The sequence below is a fragment of the Oncorhynchus clarkii genome, unplaced genomic scaffold (assembly GCF_045791955.1).
Source record: "Oncorhynchus clarkii lewisi isolate Uvic-CL-2024 unplaced genomic scaffold, UVic_Ocla_1.0 unplaced_contig_2634_pilon_pilon, whole genome shotgun sequence".
Lineage (NCBI taxonomy): Eukaryota > Metazoa > Chordata > Actinopteri > Salmoniformes > Salmonidae > Oncorhynchus > Oncorhynchus clarkii.
Window position 1 is genome coordinate 1802 of NW_027259142.1, and position 14831 is coordinate 16632.

The 14831-nt window shown below is 46.9% G+C and overlaps 1 protein-coding gene across 1 annotated transcript; it reads left to right on the forward strand.

The window, feature by feature from the left end:
- Window positions 1-3307: 3307 nt before the first annotated feature.
- On the forward strand, window positions 3308-14253 carry LOC139399587 (sarcoplasmic/endoplasmic reticulum calcium ATPase 3-like; the record flags this gene model as incomplete). Its single annotated transcript, XM_071144950.1, has 10 exons — window positions 3308-3427; window positions 3756-3974; window positions 4486-4821; window positions 5663-5883; window positions 6411-6613; window positions 6816-6901; window positions 10406-10539; window positions 12997-13114; window positions 13425-13542; window positions 13985-14253. Coding segments are annotated over 10 exons (1599 nt in total), but the record flags the coding sequence as incomplete, so codon positions are not given.
- Between the last annotated feature and the right edge of the window lie 578 nt (window positions 14254-14831).

The window sequence follows — 14831 nt, forward strand, 5'->3', positions numbered from 1 at the left end:
TCGCCCTCCATCTCATCTACCCCTCTCTCTCGCCCTCCATCTCATCTGCCCCTCTCTCTCGTCCTCCATCTCATCTGCCCCTCTCTCTCATCCCTCCATCTCATCTGCCCCTCTCTCTCATCCTCCATCTCATCTGCCCCTCTCTCTCGTCCTCCATCTCATCTGCCACTCTCTCACCTCCATCTCATCTGCCCCTCTCTCTCGCCCTCCATCTCATCTGCCCCTCTCTCTCGTCCTCCATCTCATCTGCCCCTCTCTCTCATCCCTCCATCTCATCTGCCCCTCTCTCTCGTCCTCCATCTCATCTGCCTCTCTCTCGTCCTCCATCTCATCTGCCCCTCTCTCTCACCTCCATCTCATCTGCCCCTCTCTCTCATCCCTCCATCTCATCTGCCCCTCTCTCTCATCCTCCATCTCATCTGCCTCTCTCTCAACTCCATCTCATCTGCCCCTCTCTCTCGCCCTCCATCTCATCTGCCCCTCTCTCTCGCCTCCCTCTCTCTCACCTCCCTCTCTCTCGTCCTCCATCTCATCTGCTTCTCTCTCACCTCCATCTCATCTGCCCCTCTCTCACCTCCCTCTCTCTCACCTCCCTCTCTCTCGTCCTCCATCTCATCTGCTTCTCTCTCACCTCCATCTCATCTGCCCCTCTCTCACCTCCCTCTCTCTCACCTCCCTCTCTCTCGTCCTCCATCTCATCTGCTTCTCTCTCACCTCCATCTCATCTGCCCCTCTCTCTCGCCCTCCATCTCATCTGCCTCTCTCTCACCTCCATCTCATCTGCCCCTCTCTCTCACCCTCCATCTCATCTGCCCCTCTCTCTCGCCCTCCATCTCATCTGCCCCTCTCTCTCGCCCTCCATCTCATCTGCCCCTCTCTCTCGCCTCCCTCTCTCTCACCTCCCTCTCTCTCGTCCTCCATCTCATCTGCTTCTCTCTCACCTCCATCTCATCTGCCCCTCTCTCACCTCCCTCTCTCTCACCTCCCTCTCTCTCGTCCTCCATCTCATCTGCTTCTCTCTCACCTCCATCTCATCTGCCCCTCTCTCACCTCCCTCTCTCTAACCTCCCTCTCTCTCGTCCTCCATCTCATCTGCTTCTCTCTCACCTCCATCTCATCTGCCCCTCTCTCTCGCCCTCCATCTCATCTGCCTCTCTCTCACCTCCATCTCATCTGCCCCTCTCTCTCGCCCTCCATCTCATCTGCCCCTCTCTCTCGCCCTCCATCTCATCTGCCCCTCTCTCTCGTCCTCCATCTCATCTGCCCCTCTCTCTCACCTCCATCTCATCTGCCCCTCTCTCTCATCCCTCCATCTCATCTGCCCCTCTCTCTCATCCTCCATCTCATCTGCCTCTCTCTCACCTCCATCTCATCTGCCCCTCTCTCTCGCCCTCCATCTCATCTGCCCCTCTCTCTCGCCTCCCTCTCTCTCACCTCCCTCTCTCTCGTCCTCCATCTCATCTGCTTCTCTCTCACCTCCATCTCATCTGCCCCTCTCTCACCTCCCTCTCTCTCACCTCCCTCTCTCTCGTCCTCCATCTCATCTGCTTCTCTCTCACCTCCATCTCATCTGCCCCTCTCTCACCTCCCTCTCTCTCACCTCCCTCTCTCTCGTCCTCCATCTCATCTGCTTCTCTCTCACCTCCATCTCATCTGCCCCTCTCTCTCGCCCTCCATCTCATCTGCCTCTCTCTCACCTCCATCTCATCTGCCCCTCTCTCTCACCCTCCATCTCATCTGCCCCTCTCTCTCGCCCTCCATCTCATCTGCCCCTCTCTCTCGCCCTCCATCTCATCTGCCCCTCTCTCTCGCCTCCCTCTCTCTCACCTCCCTCTCTCTCGTCCTCCATCTCATCTGCTTCTCTCTCACCTCCATCTCATCTGCCCCTCTCTCACCTCCCTCTCTCTCACCTCCCTCTCTCTCGTCCTCCATCTCATCTGCTTCTCTCTCACCTCCATCTCATCTGCCCCTCTCTCACCTCCCTCTCTCTAACCTCCCTCTCTCTCGTCCTCCATCTCATCTGCTTCTCTCTCACCTCCATCTCATCTGCCCCTCTCTCTCGCCCTCCATCTCATCTGCCTCTCTCTCACCTCCATCTCATCTGCCCCTCTCTCTCGCCCTCCATCTCATCTGCCCCTCTCTCTCGCCCTCCATCTCATCTGCCCCTCTCTCTCGCCCTCCATCTCATCTGCCCCTCTCTCTCACCTCCATCTCATCTGCCCCTCTTTCTCACCTCCCTCCATCTCATCTGCCCCTCTCTCTCGCCCTCCATCTCATCTGCCCCTCTCTCTCGCCCTCCATCTCATCTGCCCCTCTCTCTCGCCCTCCATCTCATCTGCCCCTCTCTCTCGCCCTCCATCTCATCTGCCCCTCTCTCTCACCTCCCTCTCTCTCACCTCCCTCTCTCTCACCTCCCTCTCTCTCACCTCCCTCTCTCTCACCTCCCTCTCTCTCTCCTCCCTCTCTCTCTCCTCCCTCTCTCTCACCTCCCTCTCTCTCACCTCCCTCTCTCTCTCACCTCCCTCTCTCTCACCTCCCTCTCTCTCTCCTCCCTCTCTCTCACCTCCCTCTCTCTCACCTCCCTCTCTCTCACCTCCCTCTCTCTCACCTCCCTCTCTCTCACCTCCCTCTCTCTCTCCTCCCTCTCTCTCTCCTCCCTCTCTCTCACCTCCCTCTCTCTCTCACCTCCCTCTCTCTCACCTCCCTCTCTCTCTCTCCTCCCTCTCTCTCACCTCCCTCTCTCTCACCTCCCTCTCTCTCTCCTCCCTCTCTCTCTCCTCCCTCTCTCTCACCTCCCTCTCTCTCTCACCTCCCTCTCTCTCACCTCCCTCTCTCTCTCTCCTCCCTCTCTCTCTCCTCCCTCTCTCTCACCTCCCTCTCTCTCACCTCCCTCTCTCTCACCTCCCTCTCTCTCACCTCCCTCTCTCTCTCCTCCCTCTCTCTCACCTCCCTCTCTCTCACCTCCCTCTCTCTCACCTCCCTCTCTCTCTCCTCCCTCTCTCTCACCTCCCTCTCTCTCACCTCCCTCTCTCTCACCTCCCTCTCTCTCACCTCTCTCTCACCTCTCTCTCACCTCCCTCTCTCTCACATCCCTCTCTCTCACCTCCCTCTCTCTCACCTCCCTCTCTCTCACCTCCCTCTCTCTCTCTCACCTCCCTCTCTCTCTCTCACCTCCCTCTCTCTCACATCCCTCTCTCTCACCTCCCTCTCTCTCACCTCTCTCTCACCTCCCTCTCTCTCACCTCCCTCTCTCTCACCTCTCTCTCACCTCCCTCTCTCTCACCTCCCTCTCTCTCTCTCCTACCAGGTGATCAGACAGCTGATGAAGAAAGAGTTTACTCTGGAGTTCTCTCGGGACCGCAAGTCCATGTCTGTGTACTGTACCCCCACCAACAAAACAGGCTCTGGGTGCAAGATGTTCATCAAGGTACACACACACACACACACACACACACACACACAGACAGTCAGACACACACACACACACACACACACACACACAGACACACAGACACACAGACAGACAGACAGACAGACAGACAGACACCTCAATCAACAGATCAACCGAATGTGACTATGCATTTTCTCTATAAGCCAGAGTGGGAGAGGAGCTTGGATGTCCATTGTGACCTTTTGACCCCTCTAACACAGACACACACATACAGACAGACACACATACTGACACACGCGCGCGCACACACACACACACACACTAAATATATATCTATATCCCGCCCACCCCTCCACTCCCACAGGGTGCCCCAGAGAGTGTGATGGAGCGTTGCCAGTACCTGCGTGTTGGCACAGGGAAGGTGGCGCTGACCATGCCCCTGAAAGAGCAGCTCACCTCCCTGATCAGGGACTGGGGCACGGGCAGGGACACGCTGAGATGCCTGGGCATGGCTACACGGGACTCGCCACCTAGACAACAGGACATGGATCTGGAGAACTCCACCAAGTTTGCTGAGTATGAGGTCAGTCAGAGACGAACAAGAAGCTGGGTGAATGCCAGACTCGTGGGCAGACTAGGCAAGGAGATTACTCACTCAAAAAAGCAAAGAATGTTGTTGTGTTTAAAAAAAAAAGTTGAACTGGTTCCTGTTGGGAAAGACCATCCACATTGAAAGAATGGATAACGATCATCGTATTTGAAATGGTTTAGTTCTACGGTGACGCCGGTCATCGATCCTTCGCTACATCCAGGTTGTATTTGAATGCTTGACTGGGTGTTTGACGTTTATCCATCTTGTGCTTACTGGTTCATTCTACTGTCTTTCCCCTCTACCCTTCCCTCCACTCTTGCTCTCTCACTCCTCCTCGTCCTCCTCTGTCTCTCGCTCCTCCTCGCTCCTCCTCTGTCTCTCGCTCCTCCTCCTCCTCCTCCTCTGTCTCTCGCTCCTCCTCGTCCTCCTCTGTCTCTCGCTCCTCCTCGTCCTCCTCTGTCTCTCGCTCCTCCTCTGTCTCTCTCTCTACCTCTCTCCCCAGACGGGCCTAACGTTCGTTGGCTGTGTGGGTATGCTGGACCCGCCCAGGAAGGAGGTGATTGGTTCCATCCAGCTGTGCGCCGAGGCTGGCATCCGTGTCATCATGATCACCGGGGACAACAAGGGCACGGCCGTGGCCATCTGCCGACGCATCGGTATCTTCGGCGAGGATGAGGATGTAGTGGGCAAGGCCTACACGGGCCGAGAGTTTGATGACCTGCCCATAGACTCCCAGAGAGACGCTGTGAAGAGGGCACGGTGCTTTGCCCGCGTGGAGCCTGCCCACAAATCTAAGATTGTGGGCTTCCTGCAGTCGTTTGATGAGATCACTGCCATGGTGAGAAGAGGGTTGACACACAGCTCCTACCCTAGTCCTTTAACTGCATGGCTGTGGGAGCTCAGCGCCTCATTTCATTATAATCCTGACTTGATCTAGATTAATATTGACTTTATTTTATTATAATCCTGACTTGATCTAGATTAATATTGACTTTATTTTATTATAATCCTGACTTGATCTAGATTAATATTGACTTTATTTTATTATAATCCTGACTTGATCTAGATTAATATTGACTTTATTAATCCTGACTTGATCTAGATTAATATTGACTTTATTTTATTATAATCCTGACTTGATCTAGATTAATATTGACTTTATTTTATTATAATCCTGACTTGATCTAGATTAATATTGACCTTATTAATCCTGACTTGATCTAGATTAATATTGACTTTATTTTATTATAATCCTGACTTGATCTAGATTAATATTGACCTTATTTCATAATAATCCTGACTTGATCTAGATTAATATTGACTTTATTTCATTATAATCCTGACTTGATCTAGATTAATATTGACCTTATTTCATAATAATCCTGACTTGATCTAGATTAATATTGACTTTATTTAATTATAATCCTGACTTGATCTAGATTAATATTGATCTTGTTTCATTGGTTTGCAAATTAATAAATTAATTCATAGATATGTTCGAGCTAATTCTTTGGATAAATCACTTCTGGGCCAATCTAATTCTGACTTGCCTTGACAATGTAAGAGTTCTGTGATAGATCAACTTTCCAAACTCATGTCTGTATAACATCTTATTAACCCATAAGAGTCTAACCCTATTAAATAAAGAAATGATTCAATATTCCTCCCTCTCTCCACAGACTGGTGATGGGGTGAATGACGCGCCAGCCCTGAAGAAGGCAGAGATTGGCATTGCCATGGGCTCGGGCACAGCTGTGGCGAAGTCAGCATCTGAGATGGTTCTGTCTGACGATAACTTCTCTACCATCGTGGCGGCTGTGGAGGAGGGCAGGGCCATCTACAACAACATGAAGCAGTTCATACGATACCTCATCTCCTCCAACGTGGGAGAGGTCGTCTGGTAAGCACTGACGCATGCACTGCACACACACACACACACACATATGTTTTACTATCCTTGTGGGGACCTAAAATTGATTACCATTCAAAATGCTATTTCCCCTAACATTAACCATGCAGTGTTGTCTCTTGTGTGTTTTTTTGTCCTATATTTATATTGAATTTATTTATTTTTTTGGAATTATCCCAGGCCCCCGTCCCCGCAGGAGGCCTTTTGGTAGGCCGTCATTGTAAATAAGAATTTGTTCTTAACTGACTTGCCTAGTTAAATCAAATTAAATTAACATTTTACCCTGAACCTAGCCCCTAAAATAGCCGTTTGTCCTCGTGAGGACCTGGGAAATGTCCTTGTTTTACTCTCCTTGTTGGGTCTGGGGGATTTCCAGTATCCATGACGATAGTAATGCAAGCCCACCACATCAGACAGACACACATACGTCGTCCAGACTCCTAACCAGAGTTCTCAGGAATACTGACTCTGGTCTTTATGTCTTTCTGATGTGTTTTTCCCCCCTCGCTGTCTGGAAGCATCTTTTTGACGGCCATCTTGGGTCTTCCTGAGGCTCTGATCCCGGTCCAGTTGCTGTGGGTCAACCTGGTGACAGATGGTCTCCCTGCGACTGCCTTGGGCTTCAACCCCCCAGACCTGGACATCATGGACAAGCCGCCCCGCAACCCCAAGGAGCCCCTCATCTCTGGGTGGCTGTTCTTCAGATACCTGGCCATCGGAGGTGAGACACTGTCTGGTCTACTGGACACTGGTTAGAATACATTGGCAGCTCATTCAGACTCTCTTGTATCCGTAATGTATTCTTGTGAGCTATAATCATTAGTTTCATGCTAGCTACTTAAAGATTATCCATTGGGGATTAAATCATGATGGACTTGGATCTCACTGTTGCTGGGTCTCTGTCTGACTGTGTGTCCTTGCAGGGTATGTTGGTCTGGGCACGGTGGGTGCTGCCACCTGGTGGTACTTGTTTGATGATGAAGGTCCTCACGTGTCCTTCTACCAGCTGGTGAGTGGAAACAAACACACCATTACAAAGACTTCACTAGGGCCTTATTCATTAGACACCAAGTGGAAGAAAACAGACTGAAACAGGGAGGGACTGTCCAATGAGAAACTGGTTTGCTACAGTGTGTCCTAATGAGTACAGTAAGACCTAGTGTTGAATATGTATTAGGATCCCCATTAGTCTTCCTAAGGTCCAAACAGGGTTAAAACAATGACATCTCAACAAAACAACAGCCTACATACATAAAAACACAACATTATAAAGTCATTATTACATTTTAACTCTATTACAAAGTAACAATATAACTGTGTGTGTGTGTGTGTGTGTGTGTGTGTGTGTGTGTGTGTGTGTGTGTGTGTGAGAGAGAGATTGTCTCTCTTCACGGTCCGCGTTATACCGTTTATCTGTTGTTGTTTTTTAAAATCTGATTTTACTGATAGTTTGAGTTAATTGATATGGAAGAGTTCCATGAGGTCATATCTTATCTCTGCCGCCCCTAGAAAAGTTCTGGTGGAAAGTCACTTTTGAATCACCTCGTGTGTGTGTGTGTGTGTCTGTTTTCAGACCATAGTGCTTTATCACGTAGGACTGATCTGGACTGGATTTGGCTGTTCTTATGGTCAGCCCCAGGTTACCCCATCAGCTGTTTGCCGTGACGACGGTCTCTAGGGGTCATACAAACAGAGCAATAGAATTGGAGGAGAATGAGACATGTGGTCTGAGAGAAGGAAGAAGAATGTCAGAGAAACAGGAAGAATAATGTTAGAGAAACAGGAAGAATAATTTCAGAGAAACAGGAAGAAGAATGTTAGAGAAACAGGAAGAAGAATGTTAGAGAAACAGGAAGAAGAATTTCAGAAAAACAGGAAGAAGAATTTCAGAGAAACAGGAAGAAGAATGTTAGAAAAACAGGAAGAAGAATGTTAGAGAAACAGGAAAAAGAATGTTAGAGAAACAGGAAGAAGAATGTTGGAGAAACAGGAAGAAGAATGTTAGAGAAACAGGAAGAAGAATGCTAGAGAAACAGGAAGAACAGGAGAGGAGGAGGAGGAGAGGAACTGAGTCCAAGGGTCTCCCGCAGCTGCTGTGGGGTTCGGATCTGATCTGGGACCCAACACAGCCTGTCTCAGGGGGGTTAGGTCACTTCCTGTGGACACAGCACACATTCACACACACTGTGTTCTCCGAATGTTCTGATCATTTACTTGTGGGAAGTCAGTCAAGTTCATCTAAGACCATGTAAGAAGCTTTGGAATAATACTCAAGAGTATAATTCATGTATCTACAGTGCATCTGACTCCTTGACTTTTTCCACATTTTGTTAAATTAAAGCCTTATTCTAAAATATATTACATTGTCCCCCCCCCTCAATCTACACACAATACTCCATAATGACAAAGCAAAAACAGTTTTTGAGAAATTTTAGCAAATGTTTAAAAAATATATATTTAAAAGAATCAGCGGAAATATCACAATTACATAAGTATTCAGACCCTTTACTCAGTACTTTGTTGAAGCACCTTTGGCAGCGATTACAGCCTCGCGTCTTCTTTGGTATGACGCTACAAGCTTGGCACACCTGTATTTGGGGAGTTTCTCCCATTCTTCTCTGCAGATCCTCTCAAGCTCTGTCAGGTTGGGTGGAGAATGTCGCTGCACAGCTATTTTCAGGTCTCTCCAGAGATGTTCGATCGGGTTCAAGTCCGGGCTCTGGTGTAACTGAGTCAGGTTTGTAGACGTCCTTCCTTGCACACACCTTATCAGTTCTGCCCAGACATTTTCTATAGGATTGAGGTCAGGGCTTTGTGATGACCACTCCAATACCTGGACTTTGTTGTCCTTAAGCCATTTTGCCACAACTTTAGAAGTGTGCTTGGGGTCATTGTCCATTTGGAAGACCCATTTGCGAACAAGCTTTAACTTCCTGACTGATGTCTTGAGATGGGCCACTCAAAGACATTCATATACTTTTCTAGAAGCCACTCCTGTGTTGTCTTGGCTGTGTGCTTAGGGTCGTTGTCCTGTTGAAAGGTGAACCTTTGCCCCAGTCTGAGGTCCTTAGCACTCTGGAGCAGGTTTTCATCAAAGATCTCTCTGTACTTTGCTCCATTCATCTTTCCCTCGATCCTGACTAGTCTCCCAGTCTCTGCCACTGAAAAGCATCCCCACAGCATGATGCTGCCTCCACCATGCTTCACCGTAGAGATGGTGCCAGGTTTCCTCCAGATGTGACACTTTGGCATTCAGGCCAAAGACTTCAATCTTGGTTTCATCAGACCTGAGAATCTTGTTTCTCATAATCTGAGAGTCCTTCAGGTGCCTTTCGGCAAACTCCAAGTGGGCTGTCATGTGCCTTTTACTGAGGAGTGGCTTCTGTCTGGCCACTCTACCATAAAGGCCTAAATTGGTGGAATGCAGCAGAGATGGTTGTCCTTCTGGAAGGTTCTCCCATCTCCACTGAGGTACTCTAGCGCTCATTGAGTGACCATCAGATTCTTGGCCAGTTTGGCCAGGAGGCCAGCTTCCCCAGATCTGTGCCTCGACACAATCCTGTCTCGGAGCTCTACGGACAATTCCTTCGACCTCATGGCTTGGTTTTTGCTCTGACATGCACTGTCAACTGTGGGACCTTGTATAGACAGGTGTGTTGCCTTTCCAAATCATGTCCAATCAATTACATTTTACCACAGGAGGACTCCGAGTTGTAGAAACATCTCAAGGATGATCAGTGGAACCAGGATGCACCCGAGCTCAATTTCAAGTCTCATAGCAAAGGGTCTGAATACTTGTGTAAATAAGGTATGTCTGCTTTTTATATATATATATATATATATATATATATATATATATATATATATATATATATATATAAAATATATATATATATATAAAATATATATATATATATATATATATACACATTTGCAAGAATTTCTAAAAAAAACAATTTTCGCTTTGTCATTATGGGATATTGATGAGGAACATGTTTTAATTGAATCCATTTTAGGATGACAAAATGTGTGGGGGGGAAATCAAGAGGTCTGAATACTATCCGAATGCACTGTATATGGGGTGGCAGGGTAGCCTAGTGGTTAGAGTGTAGGGGTGGCAGGGTAGCCTAGTGGTTAGAGTGTAGGGGCGGCAGGTAGCCTAGTGGTTAGAGTGTAGGGGCGGCAGGGTAGCCTAGTGGTTAGAGTGTTGGACTAGTAACCGGAAGGTTGCAGGTTCAAACCTCCCTACCTGACAAGGCACAAATCTGTCGTTCTGCTCCTGAACAGGCAGTTAACCCACTGTTCCTAGGCCGTCATTGAAAGTAAGAATTTTTTCTTAACTGACTTGCCTAGTTAAATAAAGGTAAAAATATATATTTTTTTAAAATATAGAATTGAAGAGAATGAAGTTGAACGGTGCAGCACAAAGCCCATTCTACTGTGCTGTCATGTAATGTTTCTGTTGTCTATATGCTGTGAAGCCCGCTCACCTTTGTCCTCTCTCTCCACACAGAGGCACTTTATGCAGTGCTCGGAGGACAACCTCATGTTCCAGGGCATCGACTGTGAGGTGTTCGAGTCTCGTTTCCCCACCACCATGGCCCTGTCCGTGCTGGTCACCATAGAGATGTTCAACTCCCTCAACAGGTCAATCAGCAGCCTCTACTACTTAGAGGGAACATCGCTATATGATTGTATGTACAGTTGATGTTGGAAGTTTACCTACACTTAGGCTGGAGTCATTAAAACTAGTTTTTAAACCACTCCACAAATTTCTTGTTAACAAACTAGTTTGTTGCCAAAACTATAGTTTGTTAACAAGAAAATTGTGGAGTGGTTGAGAAACAGGTTGGAGTAATTTCAAACTCAAGTGTAGGTAAACTTCCGACAACAACTTTATAAGCCTTTTATAAGTACAGTGTATTCTATTTGCTTTAATGATAGCATAGCCTACAGTCACATCCATGTTACTATGGTTATGACTGTTTTCCCACAGCGTCAGCATGTTATTTCTGGGTAGTTGGAAGGCATCAGGCCTATTTCCACATCTCGAACATGGAGAGATGTCATCGTGGTGTTTTGTGATGGAGGGAGGTAGGGAAAAGTCTGACTCTCTCTCTGCCAGGGTTTCCTATGGAGTAGCCCTGTCAGAAGCTACCCACAAACCCATAGGCCTAATCTCTCTCTCTCTCTCTCTCTCTCTCTCTCTCTCTCTCTCTCTCTCTCTCTCTCTGTCTCTCTCTGTCTCTGTCTCTCTCTGTCTCTCCCTTTCTCTCCCTTTCTCTCTGTCTCTCTCTCTGTCTCTCTCTCTGTCTCTCTCTCTGTCTCTCTCTCTGTCTCTCTCTCTGTCTCTCTCTCTCTGTCTCTCTCTCTGTCTCTCTCTCTCTGTCTCTCTGTCTCTCTGTCTCTCTCTCTCTGTCTCTCTCTATCTCTCTCTATCTCTCTCTCATGAGTAGGAAACATTTCTTTGGGAAGGAAATATTATTATTAACAGTTCTAGGGTCAGTAAAAAAAAGTAAATAGTGGTTCATTTCTCCAAAACGAGACACTGTATAATTGACCGATGGAGCACATTAAGTTGCCGTTGGATCGGGAAGCCTGAACTCCATCCATATGATGTACGATGAATATCACCATAGTAACAGATGAGGAAGGAACACGTTCATGGAAGAGACGTTTGGGTTAAAGTACAGAATAACTATTTACATTTGAAAGTGGAATATATTAAGCGGTCAGTCCATTCATGTGTTGCTGTTCTAGATACAGTAATATTATTTAATATTTGCCATTTAGCAGATACTATTACTCAAAGTGACAGTTAATGATACTATTACTCAAAGAGACAGTTAATGATACTATTACTCAAAGTGACAGTTAATGATACTATTACTCAAAGTGACAGTTAATGATACTATTACTCAAAGTGACAGTTAATGATACTATTACTCAGTGACAGTTAATGATACTATTACTCAAAGTGACAGTTAATGATACTATTACTCAAAGTGACAGTTAATGATACTATTACTCAAAGTGACAGTTAATGATACTATTACTCAAAGTGACAGTTAATGATACTATTACTCAAAGTGACAGTTAATGATACTATTACTCAAAGTGACAGTTAATGATACTATTACTCAGTGACAGTTAATGATACTATTACTCAAAGTGACAGTTAATGATACTATTACTCAAAGTGACAGTTAATGATACTATTACTCAAAGTGACAGTTAATGATACTATTACTCAAAGTGACAGTTAATGATACTATTACTCAAAGTGACAGTTAATGATACTATTACTCAAAGTGACAGTTAATGATACTATTACTCAAAGTGACAGTTAATGATACTATTACTCAAAGTGACAGTTAATGATACTATTACTCAAAGTGACAGTTAATGATACTATTACTCAAAGTGACAGTTAATGATACTATTACTCAAAGTGACAGTTAATGATACTATTACTCAAAGTGACAGTTAATGATACTATTACTCAAAGTGACAGTTAATGATACTATTACTCAAAGTGACAGTTAATGATACTATTACTCAAAGTGACAGTTAATGAGTGCGTTCATTTTTACACCTGGGTGATCCCTGGAATTGAACCCTGGTGTTGCTAGTGCCATGCTCGACCAACTGGGCCACACGGGACCAGCATATCAGACCTGGTACATCTGTAGTGTCCTGTAGACCATGTTTTGCCAGGTCTGGGATCAGTAGTTGTTGTAATGTGACCCCTCCTCCTCTGTAGTGTAATCTTTGTCCTGTAGACCATGTTTCGCTGCCCAGGTCTGGGATCAGTAGTTGTTGTAATGTGACCCCTCCTCCTCTGTAGTGTAATCTTTGTCCTGTAGACCATGTTTCGCTGCCCAGGTCTGGGATCAGTAGTTGTTGTAATGTGACTCCTCCTCCTCTGTAGTGTAATCTTTGTCCTGTAGACCATGTTTCGCTGCCCAGGTCTGGGATCAGTAGTTGTTGTAATGTGACTCCTCCTCCTCTGTAGTGTAATCTTTGTCCTGTAGACCATGTTTCGCTGCCCAGGTCTGGGATCAGTAGTTGTTGTAATGTGACTCCTCCTCCTCTGGACCCTAGTCTGTCAGAGAACCAGTCCATGATCAGGATGCCTCCGTGGGTCAACTTCTGGCTGCTGGGAGCAATATTCCTCTCCATGTCCCTCCACTTCCTCATCCTCTACGTTGAGCCGTTGCCTGTGAGTACAGTGTGTGTGTGTATATATACAGTCTCTGTCCATCGGGTTGGCTGTCTCTGTCTGTCGGCAAGAGTATGATTTATTGTGTATCCCTCTCACTTTCTGTCGCTCTCTTTCTCTCTCTCTCTCTCTCTCTCTGACCTCTCTCTCTCTGATCGCTTGCTCTCTCTCTCTGATCTCTCTCTCTCTCTCTCTCTCTCTCTCTCTCTCTCCCTCCCTCTCTATGACCTCTCCCTCTCTATGACCTCTCCCTCTCTCTGACCTCTCCCTCTCTCTGACCTCTCCCTCTCTCTGACCTCTCTCTATCTAGCTGATCTTCCAGGTGATCCCTCTGACCTGGTGCCAGTGGATCGTGGTCCTAAAGATATCATTTCCTGTCATCCTATTGGACGAGGCCCTCAAGTACATCTCCCGCAACCACTTAGACGGTACAACTCACAGTGTCTAAAATGAGCTTCCTGTAGAGGAATGTGATTGTTTGGTTTCCATAGAGACTGTAACGGGCTTTGGTGAGACAACAGAGTTAAGGATAGCTTCTCTTCTAGGGCTTACTGGAAAAATTCCCCAAAGTGACGGTTTCTTGCTTTCCCCTCTTTTTCTGCATTCTTTATTCAGCCTAAACACTCTCCTCTCTTCTTCTAGAAAATGTATTCTTTCCTTAGTCTTTTCTTCCCCTCTGCTTCCTCCTTCCACCTCTCGGAATGTACATATTTAGCTAAAACCTGCTAGGTTTTGGACTTAGCTATATATTTTTTGTTAGTTTCCATTAGTTTTTCTGGCTCCGGGTTAAGCACTATGCATGGACACATCCATGTACTGTAGACGTTCATGTGGTATTATTATTGATGTTGTGTTTCTCCTCCCCAACAGACAACGACGACAAGAAGTACAGGAACAGGCAGCTAAAATATTAAGACTCTCTCTCTCACACACACACACACACACACACACACACACACGTAGGCCCAGGAAAGCGTGATGAAAACTACAAAACACACCCAGGACTTAAAACCTTTCCACTCATCGCTTTTGACTCTGTACAGTAACATAGTGGTGCAATAGGTAGACCATGGAGAGAGCGAGAGATGGGTAGGAGGAGAGCGGGGAATTGTGATGTCTACACACCGAGAGAGAGAGAGAGAGAGGGGCATAACCTGGAGGCTACAGACAGACTTGATGGTACCAACAACAGACAGAGACTGACATGCAGGAGAAGATACTACCAACGGGCAGTAAGATGAACCACGCTGCTCGGCCTGAGGTGTCGGCCCACCCCCCATGCCAGATGTCTGTGGCAGACTGTTCTGGGTGTATCCAGTACTCATGTGTCCATCCCACCCCATATAAACCCCTCGGTCTGCCAAGGTTTCTGTCATTCAGATCCACAGTATTATCAGTGGTCTGTGCTGCTCTGCCAGGGTCATGGTAGTCAGACCATCACACTGTAACTACTCTCTTTTCCTTTCCTCCCTCTTTCTCTTCCTCTATATCATTTCCTCCCTCTTTCTCTTCCTCTACATCCTTCCCTCCCTCTTTCTCTTCCTCTACATCCTTCCCTCCCTCTTTCTCTTCCTCCTTTTCCTTCCCTCCCTCTTTCTCTTCCTCCTTTTCCTTCCCTCCCTCCCTCTTTCTCTTCCTCCTTTTCCTCCCTCCCTCTTTCTCTTCCTCCTTTCTCTTCCTCTACATCCTTCCCTCCCTCTTTCTCTTCTTCTACATC